Raw genomic sequence first — 19,915 nt, forward strand, 5'->3', positions numbered from 1 at the left:
GGAAAGAAGGAAAGAAGGAAAGAAGGAAGCCCCAAGCACAAGTACAATGACAAAAAATGTGCTCATTAAATTACTTTAAAACCAGTAGCAATAACACAAGATAAAGAAAAGATTTCTAGAGCAAAAAACTGAAAGTAATTTTTCTACTTTACAGACATCAGGGCAGCTAAGAAAAAGAATGAGTCCTTATATAAGACTTTGAAAAAGTCTTCATCTCTAGTGAAATAGCTCAGCTTTGGGTGTTGAATGGAATACTTCACACAGGGATGACAGTGGATAGTCTCCTAGATTATGAAGAGATTGATGTTCCAGAGTTGTGTGCTGTATACACTTAGCAACCAGAGATGGAGACCCTGAAGGCACCTTTAGTGGCCAGCACAGGCCTTAGGTCAAGTTGAGAGAAAAATGTTACTTACACAGATGACGGAATTTCCCCTGCATTGCCAGGCACACTATCTGGCTTTGGTTCTGGCTTTTGTGAAGTACTGGCCCGACAAGGAGGGTCTGGGGGCCTCACTGGAGGACGGATGATTGTTTGCTTTTCTCCTGGGGGCCGAACTTTGCTGAAACAGTCAGTATCTCCTAAAAGAGAAGACAACATCAAGGACATGAATAGTCAGCCAAATAGAACACTAAGCATCAGTAGGTAACCTGGGGTTGCCTGGGCCATGTTCTCTGGTCCCTATTTCTTCCTGGCTAACAACAACTCTTTATTTTTTGTTTGAAAATTCTTCTGGCTGCTGTCCTTTAGAAAGCCTATATTTAAACCTGGACTGTACAACTTCATGTACCTTACATTTGTTATGTTTCCTAATTCTACATTTCCTTGGCTTTATAATTCAGAGTAGCAACACACCAGTTTACAGAAATTGAAGGCATTAAGTTAGGAACTAGTATGTTTACTACAGTGCCAGTCACATAGTAGGTGACTGATGCCTCATAGTAGATGATTGATGAGAAACTTGAATTTCATAAATTCATAACCACTAAAATTCAGATCTTGAGATTGGAGAAATGGCTTAGCAACTGAAAGCACTTACTGCTCTTGCAAAGGACCCAAGTTGGGTTTCCAGCACCTATATCAGGAGGCTTATAAGAACCTGTAACTCCAGATCCAGGTGATCCAACATTCTCTGCTGGACTCTGTGGGCAGCTGTACTCAAAAGGTCCTTTTCAGTACTAAAGTACTCTCCTAACTCACCTTCCTACTCTGGCTTACAGGTTAATCATAATAAATAAACATATATTTTTATGAAACAGTACTGGCAAGATTATGGCAAAACAGATGGACTCACATACTGATGGTGGCATGATAAACTGAACTTATTCTATCTAGATACCTATCAAGCATTCTGGAACAATCTGGATGAAACACAAAATCATGCATAGGTATTCATACTTGTTTTGTTTATCCAGTATTTCTACTTTGAAAAAAAGCTCAAAGAAATTCATCCAAGATAAAAAATAAGAAAAAATCAATTGATACAAAACATATTCTAATCACAAAACATCAGACACTACTACAAAGGCTAAACAAACAATTATTCTTACAAGCAATTAACCAATAGATATCACATATAAACTGACAAGAATTTGGACAAGGTCAAGACAAAATATGTATATGAAATAAAGTAAAAATGAATCCATAAAGCTGGGCATGATAGCTCACATCTGTAATTCCAGCTCTGGGGAGTCTAAAGCAGCAGGATTGACATTAGTCCAAGGCCACCTTGGTCTACATAGTGAGTTCTGGGCCAGCCTAAGCTACAGTGTGAGATTCTGTCTCAACAAATAAAGGAAACAAAACTCCACACAAAAAATATTCGTGTCTCAATGAATACAATATTAATATAGCCATATGTGTAACAATACAAGTACATCAGATCTTGATAGTTTCTTAATGCTAAGAGATCTTTCTTCAAGATGTTTAAAGTAAAAACATTAAATTCCATCTGTATAATACTGCTTGCTAGAGGATTTACTTAAGTTTACACAGTTTTATTTTTCTTCAAGACCTTCTTACTAGCTCTAAAATGCAAAGGATAAAGTTCAAACTCTTCAACATAAGTTCAAGATCTCCTTTAAGTTAGCTCCAAATCATTGTCACAGGAATAACCACTGGACATTGTCTACCAAGTCCACTCTATCAAACTGGTCTCTTCACCACCCCATCAAAGCAAGTGTTAATTTTAGGTCATGTAGTATGCTACAGGAGAAAGTACAGAGGGTCTAGAATTGTAAAGACCTGGATGTGTGGCTTTATTCTGCTACTTCCAAGCAGTGAGAACCTGGACAGGGATTTAATCTTTACCATTTTCTCATTTGGGAGAAGGGTTTATAACAATGTCATTTCACAAGATGACTATAAGTATTAAGTTAGATGACATAGTGTCCAAAACAAGCAGGGGTAAGTAAGCATTAGACCATTTTGCTTCTTTCCTTCTATGGACTCCTGAGCTCACATCATAAGCACTATATCCATTCTTAAGAGTGGGTAGGAATAGGGAAATACAACACTAAGGATGTTTGAAAAGGCCATATGGAGGTCTATCATTTTATATGATTCCTAAATACATAAAATAATTTAATTGGAGTAACCATACACAGGGAACCATAGGTTACCAAATAAAAAGCCTGGTGCCATATTTGAGATATCTCCCCTCAATTTCTTGGTCAGAAGCATCTTTGAGATCCCAGAACAATATAGTCTATTGTAATTGCTCTTGGCTGCCCTCCAAAACACGATGGTAAGACCCTATTGCTGAAGATACCACATACTTTGGACACAGAATGTGGAGAAATCAAGTTAGTACTTGACCAGGAAGCCTTCTCTCTGATGGTTAGCTTTCATAGTACTGCTAGGGGAGTGGAGTTACCAGCAGTCATACCTAGTTGTGAATCCTATATGTTAAGATAACTGGTCTGAAAAGATATGCTCATAGGTGAAATAATGGCATGAATGTTATAGGGATAACCAACTACTTTCTGATTGGATTTAGGGTCTCGACAGGAGGAAGAACATGCCTAGTACTGTAAGTATGGTCTCAAATCCATAGTTGCGAAGTTCACTAGGTCAAGGGGTAAAACCTCCTACTATCACTTTGTTAAATAGACATAGAATTAAACTGCTCTTTAATCTGTTTCTCTATATACACAGATTAATGTAGTTTTCAGATATTGTCAGAGCAGTTTATTTGTTCAATGGATAACATTTAACATGGAAACTTACAACTAGTCAAAGTGCAGAGAATAGGTGCCAGTGGTTTTACCTTTCTTCTTCCCAATGCTCAGGGATCATTGCAGAAGAAAGACTGGAAATATTATAAGAGCAATTCAGTGTCTACTGGACATTACAAGACTCTTTCAGTCATAAGGCCACAGCAGCTGTGGTTTTGTACACAAGACCTGCATAGGATCAAGTTAGTCAACATTCTAGAATGGAGATTGGAGGGGCATGTAAGCCCACACCTAGGTGAGGAGCTACTGACATCTGAGAGCTGCTAGGGAAGAGAGAATCAGTTTTCGTTGCACTATGGCTCTTGGTAGAGCAAACACATTCTAGTGGATGACTCCCATACTCAGGAGTATGTGGGTCACACAAAGCAGACTCAGTAGGTTTTATAAAAACAAAAAAGAGAAAACAAATTTGAAAGGAGTGAGAGGATGGAGGGATCTGGGAGGAGTTATGGGAAGGAGGGGGTAAATATTATAAAAATATTGTATGCAAGTATGAACTTTGCAAAAAAATAATAAAAATATCATAATTATGTTTTACAAGACCCAGTTCAAATCTGAGCTACATATTAAAATAAATCATCCACTGAGAAATCTCAGGGGAAAAGGTAGGATTCTGACAGTACAGTATAAGTAGTACACTAGTAGAGGAATGAATAAAACATTATTCCTGTTTACGGATAGAATTTCTATTTCTACATCTTGGCTCTATCTTACATATATGGACAGGGTGATTTTGTACAATTGTATGAGAAAAAAAATAATCAAAGTAATAATAATTGATTTTTTTCCCTAACAAATTGATACTGTTTAGAACATTCTCCCAGAAGATGTTCATACTAAGCTGAGAAGGAAAGAATAGAGCCTTCATGCCATTTCTATTTTACAGAGAAGGAAACTGAGGATCAGAATGGTAAGTCCACTTCCCCATTATGCGTATGCTTAGATTGTGATAGAGTAATGATTGAAATTCATATCTTCTGTTTTCATATTCACTTTTTCCCCCCAGGGTCTGCTATGTTGTTATTAGTAGTAGTAATATAAAATTGCAAATGATAACAGTAAAAAATGTAAGTAAAAAATCGTTACTATTTATTTGTTTTTATTATTATTATTATTATTATTATTATTATATTTGTGTTATAATTTTACATATCAGCCATGGGTTCCCCTGTCCTCCCCACTCCCGCCCCCACCCCAACCTTCTCCCATCCCCTCCCCTCCATTCCCATCTCCTCCAGGGCCAAGACTCCCCTGGGGATTCATTTAAACCTGGTAGGTTCAGTACAGGCAGGACCAGTCCCCTCCTTCCAGGCTGAGTAAAGTGTCCCTGTGTAAGCCCAAGGTTCCAAACAGCCAGCTCATGCACTAAGGACAGGTCCCGGTCCCACAGCCTGGAACTCTCATCCAATAACTGATGGAAGTGGATGCAAGATCCTCAGCCAGGCCCCAGGTGGAGCTCCAGGTGTCTAATAGTTGAGAAAGAGGAGGGACTGTAAGAGCGTGAATTGTTGAGCCCAAGATTGGAAAAAGCACAGGGACAAATAGCCAAACGAATAGAAGCACATGAATTATGAACTGTGGAGCCCCCAGCTGGATCAGGCCCTCTGGATAAGTGAGACAATTGAATAGTTACTATTTATTTGTATTGACTGATTTCGCAGTATAGGGATTAATCCCGGGGTCAAACACAGTTCCAGTTCTGGCTACTTTCATTATCAAACACCAGTTCTGTTCCAAGTATTGTAACACTGCGCTTAATGCTTTTTACACAGTTTTCATAGTTAAGACTGGCCATCATTCTGCACAGATGGTACACCTTTTCTACTATTGAGGAAGACACTACACTAACAGATCCATGTGCATGCGATTTCTGAAACCTATGTTATTTCAGTTCGCAGTGGTGCAGTGGATTTCAACCCTAGCTTACACATTAGAATGTGTGAAGACCTTTAAATATACAGTACCTGGATCCCATCCTCAACATTCCTAGTTTGACTGGAGTAGGTCTTGCTCAAGAGTATTTCAGTGTTCCCCAGGTACATGTGATGATAGGCAGTGTGAGCTGTAAAGTTATAAGCCACACAACACTGCTTCCTCATTGCAGGTCACAGATGACCAGAGATGACAGTGATATCCCACTTCTACTGGTTACTGGAGCGGGGAGTCTGCTAGGAAAGATACTACACTTTTTGAGCCAGAAAATGTTTCTACCTGAAGTCATGCCTATCCTAGGGCTCATTTCTCTTGATGAATACAGCAGACAGCATCCTCAAAAGAGCACCCTCATTCATTACCTTTACAGCCACATCCAAATGGACATCTAACTAGGGCCTGGAAAGTAAGCACCATTAACTGTTTGTCTGATTAGGCCCTTTTTATATGCAACTCCAACTTGATGATTCATTACAAGTCATGCTTTGAAGTAGCAGTAAAGAGTTTTCTTTCTTGCCTCTAATTTGTCTCAGTCACAGTTAAGCCACAGTGTCAAATTGGGAAGGCACGGAAAGAAGTCATATAACTAGAAGTCAAGAAACCTGGGCTCTCATCTTAGTACTAAAACTAACTTGTGTAAGTCGGCAGTTCGTTTCTCTGCCAGTACAATATGAATATTGGACTGTTTTGCAGATGAATCACCAGATGGTATCAATCTCTAAACCTTTACCTCTCTCTGCTGACTTTTGTATGCTACTTTGGAAATACTATGGAAGCCATTTCATGGCTCCCTGTTGCCTGCAGACAATACCCAAAATGTTTAAGTTGGCATTCACTACCCTCTTCCATTGGACTTCAGCAGTCCTTTCTGATCTAGCTTTCCACCATTCTTCTTCACATATGCTACAATCCAGACAAACATTATTTATTGTTCTGTGTGCATGTCTTGGAGTTAATCATCTTTCCAAGATACTCTTTATTCTATTCCCACATGCCCAAATTTGCATCCACTTAAGTGCCATGTCTCTTAGGAAGCTTAAGATTCTCCGAGTTCCTTTCTCTAGCTCGTAAGGCACTGGTTGTCTTGTACTTTGAATCTTGTACTTTGGCTCTTTGTTTTCATGGCTCTTTCTCCCCTATTAGAATGGGATCAACTTGAGAGCAAGATCCAGGTGGGATTCATCTCTGTATCCCCAAGAGACCCAAGTAAATTGCTCTGCGTGTAACCAGCAGATATTCAACAAATATTTATTGAGTAAAGAAAAATGCAGTTCAGTCTTTTAGAAGGACAGTGAAGAAAGCTTTCCCTTTTTAGGCTTCCAATTGAGCTTTGTAGGACACAAAAAGCATAATACCCTCAAGCTTCAAGGGAATTCTGAAACCTAAAGTAAGTATTCAGTATACTGGGAATTTTGTGAGGGCATTTGTGTCCAACAAGGAATGCATACAAATGATCTGATGTGGTTTCCCTAGGGTCTGAAAGCCAAACTGGGATGAGAAGTCATAGTCATGGGAAATAAGTGAGAGCACTGTGACTCAGCAGTCACATTAAAGGGCCAAACATGGGTGCACTAAGAAGTGAGGTATGAGTGAATACCCTTGAGTAGGACCATCAGAGGATCCACAGACCACACTAGACTTGAATTGAACTAAGAAGAGCTAAAGATACTTTTTTTGTCTTTTTCCTCCCCAATGTTTTTTTTTTTCTTTCTGGGTGTTTATCACCTTGTATAGACAGGCTAAAGACGAAATATGTAGTTCTGAGCTGTTTTCTTCTGCTCGTATTTTACATTTGAGGTTTCTCCAATACTCTAGAATACAGAAAAGCGATGTCTCTGTCTTGTAATCTGCCACTTCTTGAGCCTCTACTGTATAACTAGGTGCTTTGTAGGCCACATCTACCTACCTACACACACACACACACACACACACACACACACACACACACACGTGCGCGCACCCTTGACTTGCCTGTAAAGAAGGTGCTATCCCACACTACTCACAGTGGGGAAATAGAAAGTAAAGCTGACCTAATTACAACAGCCTGCTATCAAAGCTAAACAACTCCTTCCATTTATAGGGTAGTTGGAATGGGTCAGGTATACACATGCCATTCTTCCTTGTCACATAGCAATTCAATGGGTACAATTATGAACCCCCTCTACAAATGAGAGGTTCAGAGAGGTTATGATTTACCTGAAATACCACAGCTAAGAGAGACAGAGTCAAATTTAAAACACATTGAGGGAAGTAATGGAGGATGGGATTTAACCACAAATTCTCTCTAGTCTTAGAGTACTCCACCACATTGCAATCATTTTAATTTCTTTTGAATCTTGGTCCAAAACATGGATTTCACTATAAACTTATTGCCCTCTCCAAAACATTTTGTTACTACTTTTCCCAACCTCTGTCAAATGATGGTGACCAAATGTCTTAGCATGTGCATTTATGGAGATGCAACAGTTTTCGACTTTATGCAACTTTCTTGTACCTTTCCTTATATCCACCTATACCCAACCTTGGGCTACAGAGCAGGGAGAAGATTGTTTCTTCCTATAGCTCACCCCCAGCCTTCTAGAATGATCTCTTGCTTTCTATGACATTCCTCCATACTCACCATGTAGCCTTCCTTTCCCCTTAGCCATTAATTTTCCTTATGGAACAATTTGGAGTTAGACTCCAGGAAAGGCAGAGAATGAAAAGCGAACAGTATTACTAAAGCATAAGTATAATAAGTCCAAACAAGAAAATGTGGATAATGGCCAGCAACACCCATTACTGCAGGAGCAAGTCTGTTCCTAATACTTTTAGAGCAGATACAAATGCCACTTACAGCATTAGTCACCCCAGTGAAGAATTGATGGCTGTGTGACTGAAAAAGGTCTTGCAAATATCCTTCCTCCAAGCCCAGGAGCGTATCACCAAAGAGAGGAAAGAATCTCATCAGGGCTCTTAAACTCACATGTCATAGGGCTCCACTGTGTGGTATGTTACTTACTTTAATATCTATGCCTCAAGCATAATAAAGGGCTTCCTACCCCTGCTCTTACTGGAATGCTCTCACTATCACCCAAGAACATAGCTCACACTGGGATGGAACTGATAGCCTATGGACCATTCTCACTATGAACAATGGGAAGGCAGAATCATGGCTTTTCATTTTGGTCTTTCTCTTTGCTTAGTTTGATGTCTGAACAAATGTACAAATATAAGCAAAAGGCATATAGCCTTTTTTCCTCTTCATTCTCCCAAACGTCCTAAATCTTTTTGTAGAAACTACACACTTGCATTTTGTAAAGCCAGACCCAATAAGAGAAAGTAGCATTGAGGAAACACTACATGTTCTCTCTTACATGTAGATCCTAGATTTTAATGGATGTGGGGGGGTACCTACATGGAGAGCCACAAAAATAGAAAGTGGGAAGAGTGGAGGAAGAAATCATAAGGGAGATAGGAAATAAAGAGAGTAATGTAATACATATAACAGGAAGGAAAGTAGAAGGGAGGACTAACTAGGGGACAGAAAGGAACAAGTTAGAGGAAGCACAGGGGAGGATAGTGAAAGAGAGCAAGAAATGGCAACACAGTATAATACACATGCATGAAGATGCCATAATGAACCATCCATTTGTTTATATGCTAACCTAGAAAATTAATTAAAAAGATAACAACATCAAATGGCCAAATGGAGACATGCTAATTTTGTATACCCCAAAGTAATGCCTGGCAGAAAAGAAGGTAGCAGCTAAGGTAGAAAAAAAAGACTATGGAGTTAGAGAGATGGTTATGTGTTTAAAAGAACTTGCTGCTCTTGTGGAGGAATCAGATTTGATTTCCAGCACTCACATGGTGGCTCATAGCCATCTCTAACTTCAGTTCCAGGTGACCCAACACTTGTTTCTGGCTTCTATGGGCACAAGGTGCACACATGATACATACATACATGCGGACAAATATCCATATGCATAATGTAAATCTTTAAAATTGAATGAGTTATAAAGCATCCCAAACATCTAGTTTCCAGCAAATCTCTGCATATTATAGCCCAAAGGAACTGTGGGCAATTTGTTTCATGTCTGAGTCACTCTTTCTTTGAGACAGGTAGGGTAAAACCTACCTCACACATTTACCAGCAATAAAAAATATGCAATGAACAAGAGAAAGCATACAGGTCCATGTCTGGATAGAAAAGCGTCCTGAATCAAATTCCATCAAGAAGCAATAGTGGGTATTGCAAAGTTACTTGACTGTCATGGAAGTAAGCCCTTTAACATGCACCATGCTTCTGCTATATCTAATTGCTTTGAGGGAAAATGTGGAGAAGAATGAAATGCACTCACATGTTAGATCACTGAAAAGGGTAAAGATGGGGAGAGGTTAGGACAGTGACACATTCAGAATAGCAGAAGCAACAAAGCATCTTCAACAACAAAGGTGAAAAAGAATAACAAATGCTTGGTGTAGAGTGGGTAAGCAGAAGAGACAACTCTCTCCCCAAGCCTGCCATTCAGGTTGCTTGTTAGCACACGGGGTTAATCATCAGCTTCAGCCCAGAGGGAGAACTATGTGTAGCAACTGATTAACTGATAACTCTTCTGGTGTCCAGGAATTTATCATAAACATCAGCGAAACTAGGGTGGGAAGCAGAGGTGAAGAGATAGGTGGGGAAGGTTTAAAGATGCAACTATACCAGAGATTTGGCTACAGGCCTCTACCACGGCCCAACCCATCCCAGTTCTGCCAAGGCTGAAGGCCAGAGGCTTTAAGGGAAACTATACCACATAGGCTTGTTGCTAACTGATTTAAGAGTTAAAAAAAAATCTGGCAATGCTGCAGCTCAGACTGAGAAAGCCTGGATGACTCTGGACAAGTCAGATCAGTTCTTATATTAACTGATACCATTAGATCACAGCTGCTGCTGCCAAAGGATGGGAGTGTGAGAGAAGCAACAGAAGGGATAGCACAGGGATTGAATTCTATATCCAAAGATGTTGGAGGTAGAACTGATGTAGAAGGCTAAAAGTTACTGTGTGTGCTGAGCTGACAGGACCTGGCTTGACAATGGGCAGGGCAAAGTTTACCATTGGGGCAGGAGTACAGTTACCCAACTTTCTACTTGGTTAATGTGATGATCAATATATGACTTCTAAACTGAAGCAGATGTCTCCATAGATGTCGGGTCTTTCCTGGCTGCCTCCCATAAGAGGCAAATTGTAGGGGGGGGGACAGGACAGAGGGAGAAAATTAATAACATATTTCATTTTCTGATTATGAGCCAGGTATTTTGTTTGTTATTCCTTTTAATCTTAAAAATTATTTGTAGGTATACTTTTATCCATTTTAAAGCTATAAAGCCCAAGGTACAGACATGGAAAATAACATGAGTATATAAATGTGTTAGAGGACCAAACCAGAGAATTAGAAAGTGTCAATTGCTCTGTGGAAATCTTGCTGGCATCCACACAAAACAGCATTTACTAAACTGCCCAAAGACAATGCTGTCAGCATGAACTAAGCCTGCCACAGAATTTCTTTCCTCTGCTTTATCTGGACAGCCTTGTTTTTCCTCTAACTTCTTTCTGCCTTTACTCTAAAATATCTCCCTCCCTCCCCTCTCTCTGTTTCTCTTTCCTCTCTAGAAAGAAATCTGTGGTGCCATTCTGCATGTGTGAAAGGCTTCGTGCATACTTCTCACACCAATTCCATTCCTCGTGTGTCTCTACTATCCTGCTTCCCAGTTCCCCGCTCTACACCACATTTATTTACCCGTGCTCTAGCACTGTGCTAGTAAACAGTGACATAGTCCCTTTAAAAGGATCTCTGGCCAGGTACAGTGGTGCATGCCTATAATCCCAGCAGGTTCAGGAGGCTAAGGCAGGAGGATATACTGTACAAAGCCCAAGTTGAGATACATTATTCATAGAGACAGAAAAAAATCCTAAAATTTGTAGGAAACATGAAAGAACATAGTTAAAACAATTCTAAGGAGAGGAAACCCAGCCAGAGACATCACATTAGCTGACCTCAAATTAGACTATAGAACTGTATTAATACAACTGCTGCTGGTACAAAACAGATCTATAGACCAAGAAACACAACAGAAGAACCAGAGATAAACACACACAGCTATGGAAACCTAATCAGTGATGAAAGTGTCAAAAACATGTGCTGGAGGAAAGACAGCTCTTTCAACAAAATGTCAGCAAAAATTGATAACTGCTTGAAAATAATGAAATTAGATTTCCTATCTCTCAATTTGCACAAAATTTAATTCAAAGTTGATCAGAGACCTAGATTTTAAACTGGAAACACTGAAACAAAGGGTAAACACTTAAGAATACAGTTACAGACAACAAATCTCTGAACAGGAAATAGCCCAGGAACTGGCAAATGGAACCGCATAAATTTAAAGAACTTCTGTATACCACAACCACTAACAACAGCAACTCAGTAGAATAAACAGCCTAGAGAATGGGGGAAAGTCTTCATCAGCTAGAAAACATACAAGGAGTTAATATCTATAATAGTTTTAAAACTTAAAAATTAAATACCAAAAAAACCCCAGTTATCAATCATGAGCCAACAATCTGAACAGACACTGTGGTAGTTGGAATAAGCATGGCCCCACATAGGCTCATATATTTGAATATTTAGTCACCAGGGTGTAGAATGTTAGAAAGGATGAAAAAGATTAGGAAGTGTGACCTTGTTGGAGGAAATGTGTCACTCGCGGTAGACTTTGAGGTTTCAAAAGCTCATGCCAGGCCCAGTCTCCCTCTCTCCCTGTGGATCAGGATGTAGAACTCTCAGCTATTCCTCCAGCACCAGGTCTGCCTGCATGCTGGCATTCTCCCTGCCATGATGATAATGGACTGAACCTCTGAACCTGTAAGCAAGTCCCCAATTAAATGCTTTCTTTATAAGAGCTGACTTGGTGGTGGTATCTCTTCACAGCAATAAACTGAAGTAACCTAAAACAAGATACTTCTCAAAGGAAGAATTACAAATGGTCAATAAATATCTTTTTAAATGTTCAGCATCTTTATCCATCAAAGCAATGAAAATTAAAACAACTTTGAGATCCCATCTCACCCAGTGAGAACGGCTAGCCATCAAGAAGAACACAACGTGGGGAAAGAGGAAGACTTACATACTACTGGTGGAAGCATAAGCTGCTGAGGCAACTGTGGAAAGTAGTGTGGAGGCATCTATAAAAGCAAACACAGAACTTCCTTTTCCCCCAGCTCTACCACTCCTTCGCATGAACTCAAAGGACTCTATATCCGACCACATCATTTGTTGCACATCCTTGTTCAATGCATCTCTATTCATAACAGCTAGGCCTAGATGTCCACCAACAGATAGATAGGTAATGAAAATGTAGTATCTATACACAAAAGAATTTTAGTTGTCTATAAAGAAAAAACTGAAATTTGCCAGGAAAATGGATGGAAATGAAAAGCAATTATTTTAAGCCAGTTAACCCTGGCTCAGAAAGACAGCTGCAGTATATTGTCTCTCATAGGCATATCTTAGTTTCTAACTGTAAAATACACCTACACAAAAAAGCAAATATGAGTAAAGGGCAGGAAACTAGAAAGAGACTCATGTGACGGGGAAAAAGGAGGCTCTAAGGGAACAAGTAAGGAAGACAATAGAACAAATTGGAAGTGGGAATACTGAGGGAAATCAAGGAAATAGGGGATCAATCAACTTAAATGAAATGTGTATTAAAATCTCATACTGAAACCTACTAATTACATTGCAAGCTAATTTTAAAAATTACAATTAAAAAGGCAAGGAATAGGAAGAAGTGTGACAAGAGGGAGAGAGGGAGGGTGGAATAAGGAAGGAAGATACCTCCAACTCTAGAAAGTTTCCAAGAAGGGGCTTGGACCTGCCTAGGCTCAGTGTGCCGGGCTCTGCTGACTCCCCATGGGAGACCTCAATTTGGGGGATGGGGGGATGCAGGGTGGCTTGGGAAAGAGGGCTGGATGTGGGAGGAGGAAAGAGGGGAAGTCTGTGGATAGTATGTGGAGTGAGTAGAAAATTTCTTTTTTTTTTTTTGGTTTTTTCGAGACAGGGTTTCTCTGTGTAGCTTTGTGCCTTTCCTGGAACTCACTTGGTAGCCCAGGCTGGCCTCGAACTCACAGAGATCTGCCTGGCTCTGCCTCCTGAGTGCTGGGATTAAAGGATTAAAAAAAGTTTCCAAGATGAAAAGTAGCTCAGTTCAGTTCCACCTCCCACAGGATTGCTAAACATTTACCTTCCTTGTGGTGAGCCACTGGCCGGGGAGCTGGTCTCTTTATATGGAAAGAAGGAGTCTTTGTGGGTCCAGAGCCTGGCATAGGTCCATTTGTGGCCTTTGGAGTAGTCTTGGTCCCTCCATCCTGCAACCTAAATACCAACTTCCCCACATCCACCTCTGGGCAGGGCTCCGACTGGCAGTCAGAAACAGGTCTGTTTGGGGACTTTCTTCCAGGATCAGTTTCCCCACTTTTCTGAATGGGTAGTCTGAGGTGCTGTGGTAGCTTGGGGGGATCCAGGTTGCTAGTGATTGTACCATTAGGAGTTTGATGGGTTTCATCTGAAAAAAGTTGGTACAAAGAAGAAAGATTAATGATGACTTTCAAAATTGTTTTGTTTTGATGCATGGATACATATTTAACTTTGAAAATCTGCACACACTTTGAAAATTGTTATTATTGTAGTACAGACTGACTACATCCCACAAGAAGAGTCTGCACCCTGCCCAATTTGTATGGATTCACAAGTCTCATTCAAATGAGGTTCAATTAAAGATTTTATATGACTTTCACCAACACAACAGAATAAACTCTAGTATTCCAGGCTGCTTTATTCAAGGGGATGCAATTCAAAAAGGACAGAGTGCCCAATCAATTGCATAATTTACTTTTTCTAAATAAATGCATCAACTAATTCTCAAGTAGTTCTTTTAAAAGCAATTTTTTAAGGTTTCTCAAATTTCAAGCTAATAAGCCTAACAGAATCTAATTTTTTCCCCATCCATGTAAAAATATCTTCAAATAGCCAATTTACATTATTCCTTTAGCCTTTGTGGTCCATAATTTCCTATGCCCATTAGAATAAGCATTTAAGTGATTCTGAATATGGTTAAAGCTTCAAAGAACACAATAACAGCCAGAAAATCTTTTGCTAGAAAAATAAACCCACACACATATATTTAAAATTCTGAAAGCTAACCTTAAACTATTCACTGTCTCCAGAAACAATCAACAAATCCCCCAGATTAATAATATCTACTATGGAATTTGTCACCTTCATTAATAATAAGAAACTTAAGGCTGGGATTAACAACTCAGTGATAGAGCACTGGTATAGAATGTGCAGGTTTGTGGGTTTCATTCTCAGCATCACAAAAATAAATAAAAAAGACATGTAAATAAAACTATATTAGAGCTCAGTAGTTAAGCATACTGTCTCTGTTCAGCAAAAGGAGAATTTGACAGGTGGGCTCATCAATAGTAACACAGGGACCTTATTTATAATCTGTTTTTTGTAATAAGACAATGGGAAAATTTAAACATTGACTAGACAGCTAATCTTAAGAAATTACTGTCTGTTTTCTTTTCATTTAGATATAATTGTTATAATGATCATTTAGAGTTAATTATTGAACTCCGGCTGAGAAATGGGTGGAGGGTATAGATCAATCAAAATTGTTCAGACAAACAACAGCTTGGAGGAGTAAAAAATAATCATGCTTTGTTAGAAAATATTACATAATACAGACTGAGGTTTTACTTGAGAATATAGATGTTTTTATATTAATATATATACATATGCTAACATATCTGCATGTAGCAATAATCAATGAAAAAGGAGACCAAGAATTTGAAAGAGAGCAAGGAGGAGTATATGGCAGGCTATGAGAGAAGGAAAGGGGAAGGGGAAATGATGTAAATACATTATAATTTTGAAAACAAATAATTTTAAAACAAGAAAATATCTTTAAAAAACAAATAATAAGTTCAGTTTGTCTTGAGCATTTATGATAAAAGATGTGAGTAGTTACATCTTGGTCTATGATAGCTTGGTGGTATTTCATTAAGGCCTGATGTCACACTTAGGAATATGAACATGCCATTGGTGGAAGGAAAGGAAGAAGAGTCAAAAATATCTTTCCAGAACATCACTTGGGTTCAGTATGAAAAGCAGATTAGAGCAGACAAGCTAGAAGTTTGGGGACATATGGGAATGCTGAAGACAAAGACCTAAATGGAAATAGCACCAGTAAAGAAACACAGTCTTTTTGTTAAAGAGGTAGAATAGATAGATGTAAGGTGTAGTTAGTTGCTCATTCCTCTAATCCTAGCACTCAGGAAGCTGAGGAAGAAGGATTGAAAATTCAGTTCTAGCCTAAGCCACATAGAAAGACCCTGTGTCAAACAAATAAAACAGATTTAGAATGGCTAAAGATTTGATATAGGATATGAAAGGGTCCATGATGATGGGAGAATGATTTACTAAAATATAATTTATAAACAGAATATAAATTTGGAAATCAAATAATGAGATACTATTTGTTAAGAAAAATGGTGAGCAGGATTGGTTCCTATTTAGAATGGTGTAGAGGCACATTTTAAAAAGTACAGTTTTATATTTAGTAGGCATATGGGATTTGGGATAAAATGGAAGGGTATAAACTGCTGCCTTCTAATTTGGTAGTAGTGTTAACTGAACAAAATTCTTACCTCGTCTGAGCTACAAAGGACTTCCTGAAGTTCAGGCACCTACCTCATACCAGAATATTGAGAATTAAATGAGATTATAGGTTCACACCCACTTAAGATGCCCAGAATGAAAAGGTCAGATTACTGTAACAAGCACTGACCAGAATATAGAGAAATTTGAACCACTATTCTTTATTGAGAAAGTAAAATGGCATACATGCTTTGGAAATTAGCATAGTTATTCTGCAAAAGTTTAACTTCAGAGTAAATATATAACTCAGCAATATACTCAAGACAACTGAAGTCAGACATTCACCCAACAACCTGAATACTCACAGCAGTATTATTCATAATAGCTGAAACACAAACACAACCTAAGTGACCATTCACTGAGGAATGGATAAAAATAATGTACTATAGTCACACCCTGGAATACCATGTAGCAGCAGAAAATACATACACTCTAGAATAATTTGCTACCCATAAAAGCTACCCATATAGAATATGAGTCCATTTATATGAAAATTTTAGAATAAATAAGTCTCTAGGGATAGAAAATAATTGCCAGAGGCTGGAAAAAAAGGAGGAATTGGAAGGTTTCCTTTTGGGATAATGCAAATATTTTCAGATAAGGGGGTTACACAAAATACATTTTACTGAGATTTACAATTTAAAAGGGGTATACTTTATGGCCTGGGATTCTTTATCAGACCAAAACCGAAAAAATTAATGTGTAGACTGTAATCTCACTGAAGATCTGCTACAAAGCCCTCACCATAGAGCAGGGCAAATTGAACTCCAGATACGGGAAGTGGTTAGCTCAAGTTACTTAACAAGTTAGTGACCAAAATAAAATTAGACCTTAGGTCTACTGACATCCAATTCATTCATTTGATACATTCATTAACTGGGCACTTACAGGAAATGTTGTGCTGGTGTAGGGTATAAAGTGCTAAATAAAAGGTTCTGCTGGTATAAAGTTTTTGTGGGAAACATTATAAACAAATTTATTTCATAAAAAATCTAATTATGGGGCAACAAAACAAACATTCAGTACTCCCATCCATTTTCAGCTTTCTCTTCCTCCTTTATGGAAGTGATTCCTTTCTATTCATATCCCTAATCCATCCATTCATTCCCATTATAAACATGTATTAAACACACACACACTGTAGAGTAGGGATTGTTCCCAGACCTGGTGATAAAATGGATTTAACATTCTGAGGGGGAAAGTAGATACTAAATATGTCATCAAGTAGTAGCAGGTGACATAAATAAAACAAAGCAGTGTAAAAGGATAGGAAGGAAGATTTCACTTGGGTACTCAGAAATGGTCTCTACAAGGAGATGGCATTTGTAAACTTGAGACCCATAAGGACTATCAAGGCTCATGAAACTAGAGCAGAGAAAGAGAGCAAAAGGGACAGCAAGTACATAAAGAAAGTTCAGATAGATAGGCAGAGGTCACTGAAAATAGCACAAACAAATTTTATTCAAAACATGAAGAGAGGTCACTGAAAGTTTGGAGCAGGGGAATGAGGTCATGTGCTTCACATTTTTGAAAGGATGGACAATTTACTGGCTGCTTTGGATAATGGATTAGAGACATTCGAGCAGGCCAGCACAGACGGCTGGGAAGAGATGGCACAGCCTCAGCGTGTGTGGTCCAAAGGAAAACTAAGGATTTAGCACATGATGTCCATCCACAGCCAAAATGAATCGCGATGGATCTAATGTAAGAGGTAAAGGAAAAGAGCCACCAGGAAAGACCAATGTCCTTGACCTTGGTATTCAGGTGACTGGAGCTGAAAGTTGTTTAGAAGGGAGGGATCACAAAAGGAGTAGGGTGAGAAGCAATAGATGATCCAGAACTGTGCTTTGGGCTGAGGAAGAGGTGTGTAGCTTAATAATAGGATGATCATGTGTCACTGTACAAAGTCTTAGATTCCAGCCACCACCATTAAAATAAAATCATGTTCTATTCATTTTGAATTTCTAATTTTAGAAGTCAATTAGTCAATCTGTGGAGAACAGCTCAACAGAGATTTTGAGATAATAATAAAGGGTATAACAAATCTGTATTTAAAAAATTGGAGAGTCATCTGCAGCATTTAAACGATATTTACACACAGAGACTAAGAGAGATGGCATACAAAAACAGCATAGGGAAGAGACCTTTGGGGTCTTCAAATATCAAAATTGGAAAAGCAGTAGAGGATGGGATGGAATGAGAAGGATCAAGTTTAGTGTCCTGAAGGCCAAGTCCAGGAAGAAACAGGAGTTAACTGTCACATGTTCCTCATCAACTCACAAGAATAGTGGGGTGTTTGGTTTGGTCATGTGGAGATTATAGGGAACCTTGATAAAGTAGTCTAAATGGAGTGGCAGGGAACTAAGGCCCACTAAGAAAAGGTGCAGTCACTTCGCAAATAACCATTCCATTGGATGATGTTAATTTTTCACATGGGCATATCTTTCTCTATCCTACAAGCTCCACAAAGGCAGGGCCATGTGGCTTAATTTCATTTGGCCTCTATCAAATTACTTGGAACATGGCAGTTATTCAATTCATTGTAGCTGTATTTAAATTACAGTCTCGGAACATTAGCAAGAACCTTGTTCACATATTTCAATGTACTAGACGAACATACCTAAGATTAACTTGGATTTGCCTCTAGCCTTGCAAGGGATCATGTAGCTTCCATTAAAGATTTACCCCTGCCCTATCAAATGCCAATAACCTAATTTCCTCTTAGAATACAAACTATAAGCTTTGCTTCTCCTGACTGCTTGTAAGCCAAAGACAGGAAAAGCCTATCATTGTATGGAGAAAATAGCCGCACTCCCATTTCTGCCCTTCAATATTTTCTTTGTATGTAATTGTCATACAGAAGCTAAGCACTAACCTTCACTTTCATCCAGGGAAGAAGTGTAGAACACTGTCTTTTCTCTCAGCAAACGCTTCGAGATTGTGATTGGTTTGTGCCTTCTTGCTGTTACTCGAGGTGGAGGCACTGGAGGTACTTGGCTGTCCTCAGGTGGACCTAAATATATCTGCAGAGAAGGAAGGAAGATACCGGGTGACAATTAGGCAAGGTACTCACTGATGCCTTCCAGCATTCTATCTGATTGACCACGTGAATACTAAAATGGTTAATGGGACTGGAGGAATTTTCTTGCTTCCTCTAACTACCAGCAACTGTTCAATGTCTCCTACCATGATGAATGTACAAAATTGACCCCCTCAGTGTGGAGAAAGAGTGCAGATAAAAAACAGCAATGCAACCCTGGATTTTATATTTAACTACCAGTGAGACTTCAGGGAACAGCTACCTGAATCTATTTGAGCCTCAGCATCTTCTCAATTGAAATATGAGGATAACAGCAACTACGCTTTGTATGGGTGGAGGTGAGGGTAAAGGGCTACTAAACACACTCATGTTTACTACGTTGACTACATATACATATATGTACTCAATATTTCTAAAAGAATACTTAAGGATCTAGATACGTTCTTTGTCTCAATGCTGAGGAATAGAAAGAAGAAAATTTGTTTTCTCTCATAATTATTTTGTTCTCCTACAGAAAATTTCATAATATGGCATATTCATTATTTAAAACATAAATAAAATTGATAAGAAAATTCAAAGTACCTTGGATATTATATATAAGATGAGCTGGAGGAGTACAAGAATAGCTGTGATTAGAATTGTTAACATGTAGAATGCCTTGTAAAAGTGTTAACAGGAACATTGTATGTAACTCATTGAAAGAAATCATCTAAATGGTCATATAACTTTTGAAAATATTGAATAAATAAATAAATAGCGCCAAAGAGAAGTATCCAGGCCCAAATGTTTTAACTGAAAAAGTCTACTCTCTCTGTCTCTGTCTCCCTCTGTCTCTGTCTCTCTGTCTCTGTCTTTCTCTCTCTTTCATGTCTGTATGAGTGCATATGTGTTTAAATAATAAGATTTTCACAGCCTTTTCCAGAAAGTAAAATCACAAAATTATCTGAGGAAACAGTT

The 19,915-nt window shown here is 38.7% G+C and overlaps 1 protein-coding gene across 1 annotated transcript in view; it reads right to left on the reverse strand.

Annotated features, from left to right (window-relative positions):
• Ophn1 (oligophrenin 1) overlaps positions 1-19,915 on the reverse strand; it is a 317,225-nt gene that overhangs the window by 6,036 nt on the left and 291,274 nt on the right. Inside the window, exons 20-22 of the mRNA XM_036174204.1 lie at positions 18,794-18,941; positions 13,439-13,759; positions 417-582 (exon numbers count right to left, since the gene is read on the reverse strand). Of these exons, the coding sequence (XP_036030097.1) occupies positions 417-582; positions 13,439-13,759; positions 18,794-18,941 (635 nt within the window). The remainder of the gene's footprint in view (positions 1-416; positions 583-13,438; positions 13,760-18,793; positions 18,942-19,915) is intronic.

The sequence above is a fragment of the Onychomys torridus genome, chromosome X (genome assembly GCF_903995425.1).
Source record: "Onychomys torridus chromosome X, mOncTor1.1, whole genome shotgun sequence".
NCBI lineage: Eukaryota > Metazoa > Chordata > Mammalia > Rodentia > Cricetidae > Onychomys > Onychomys torridus.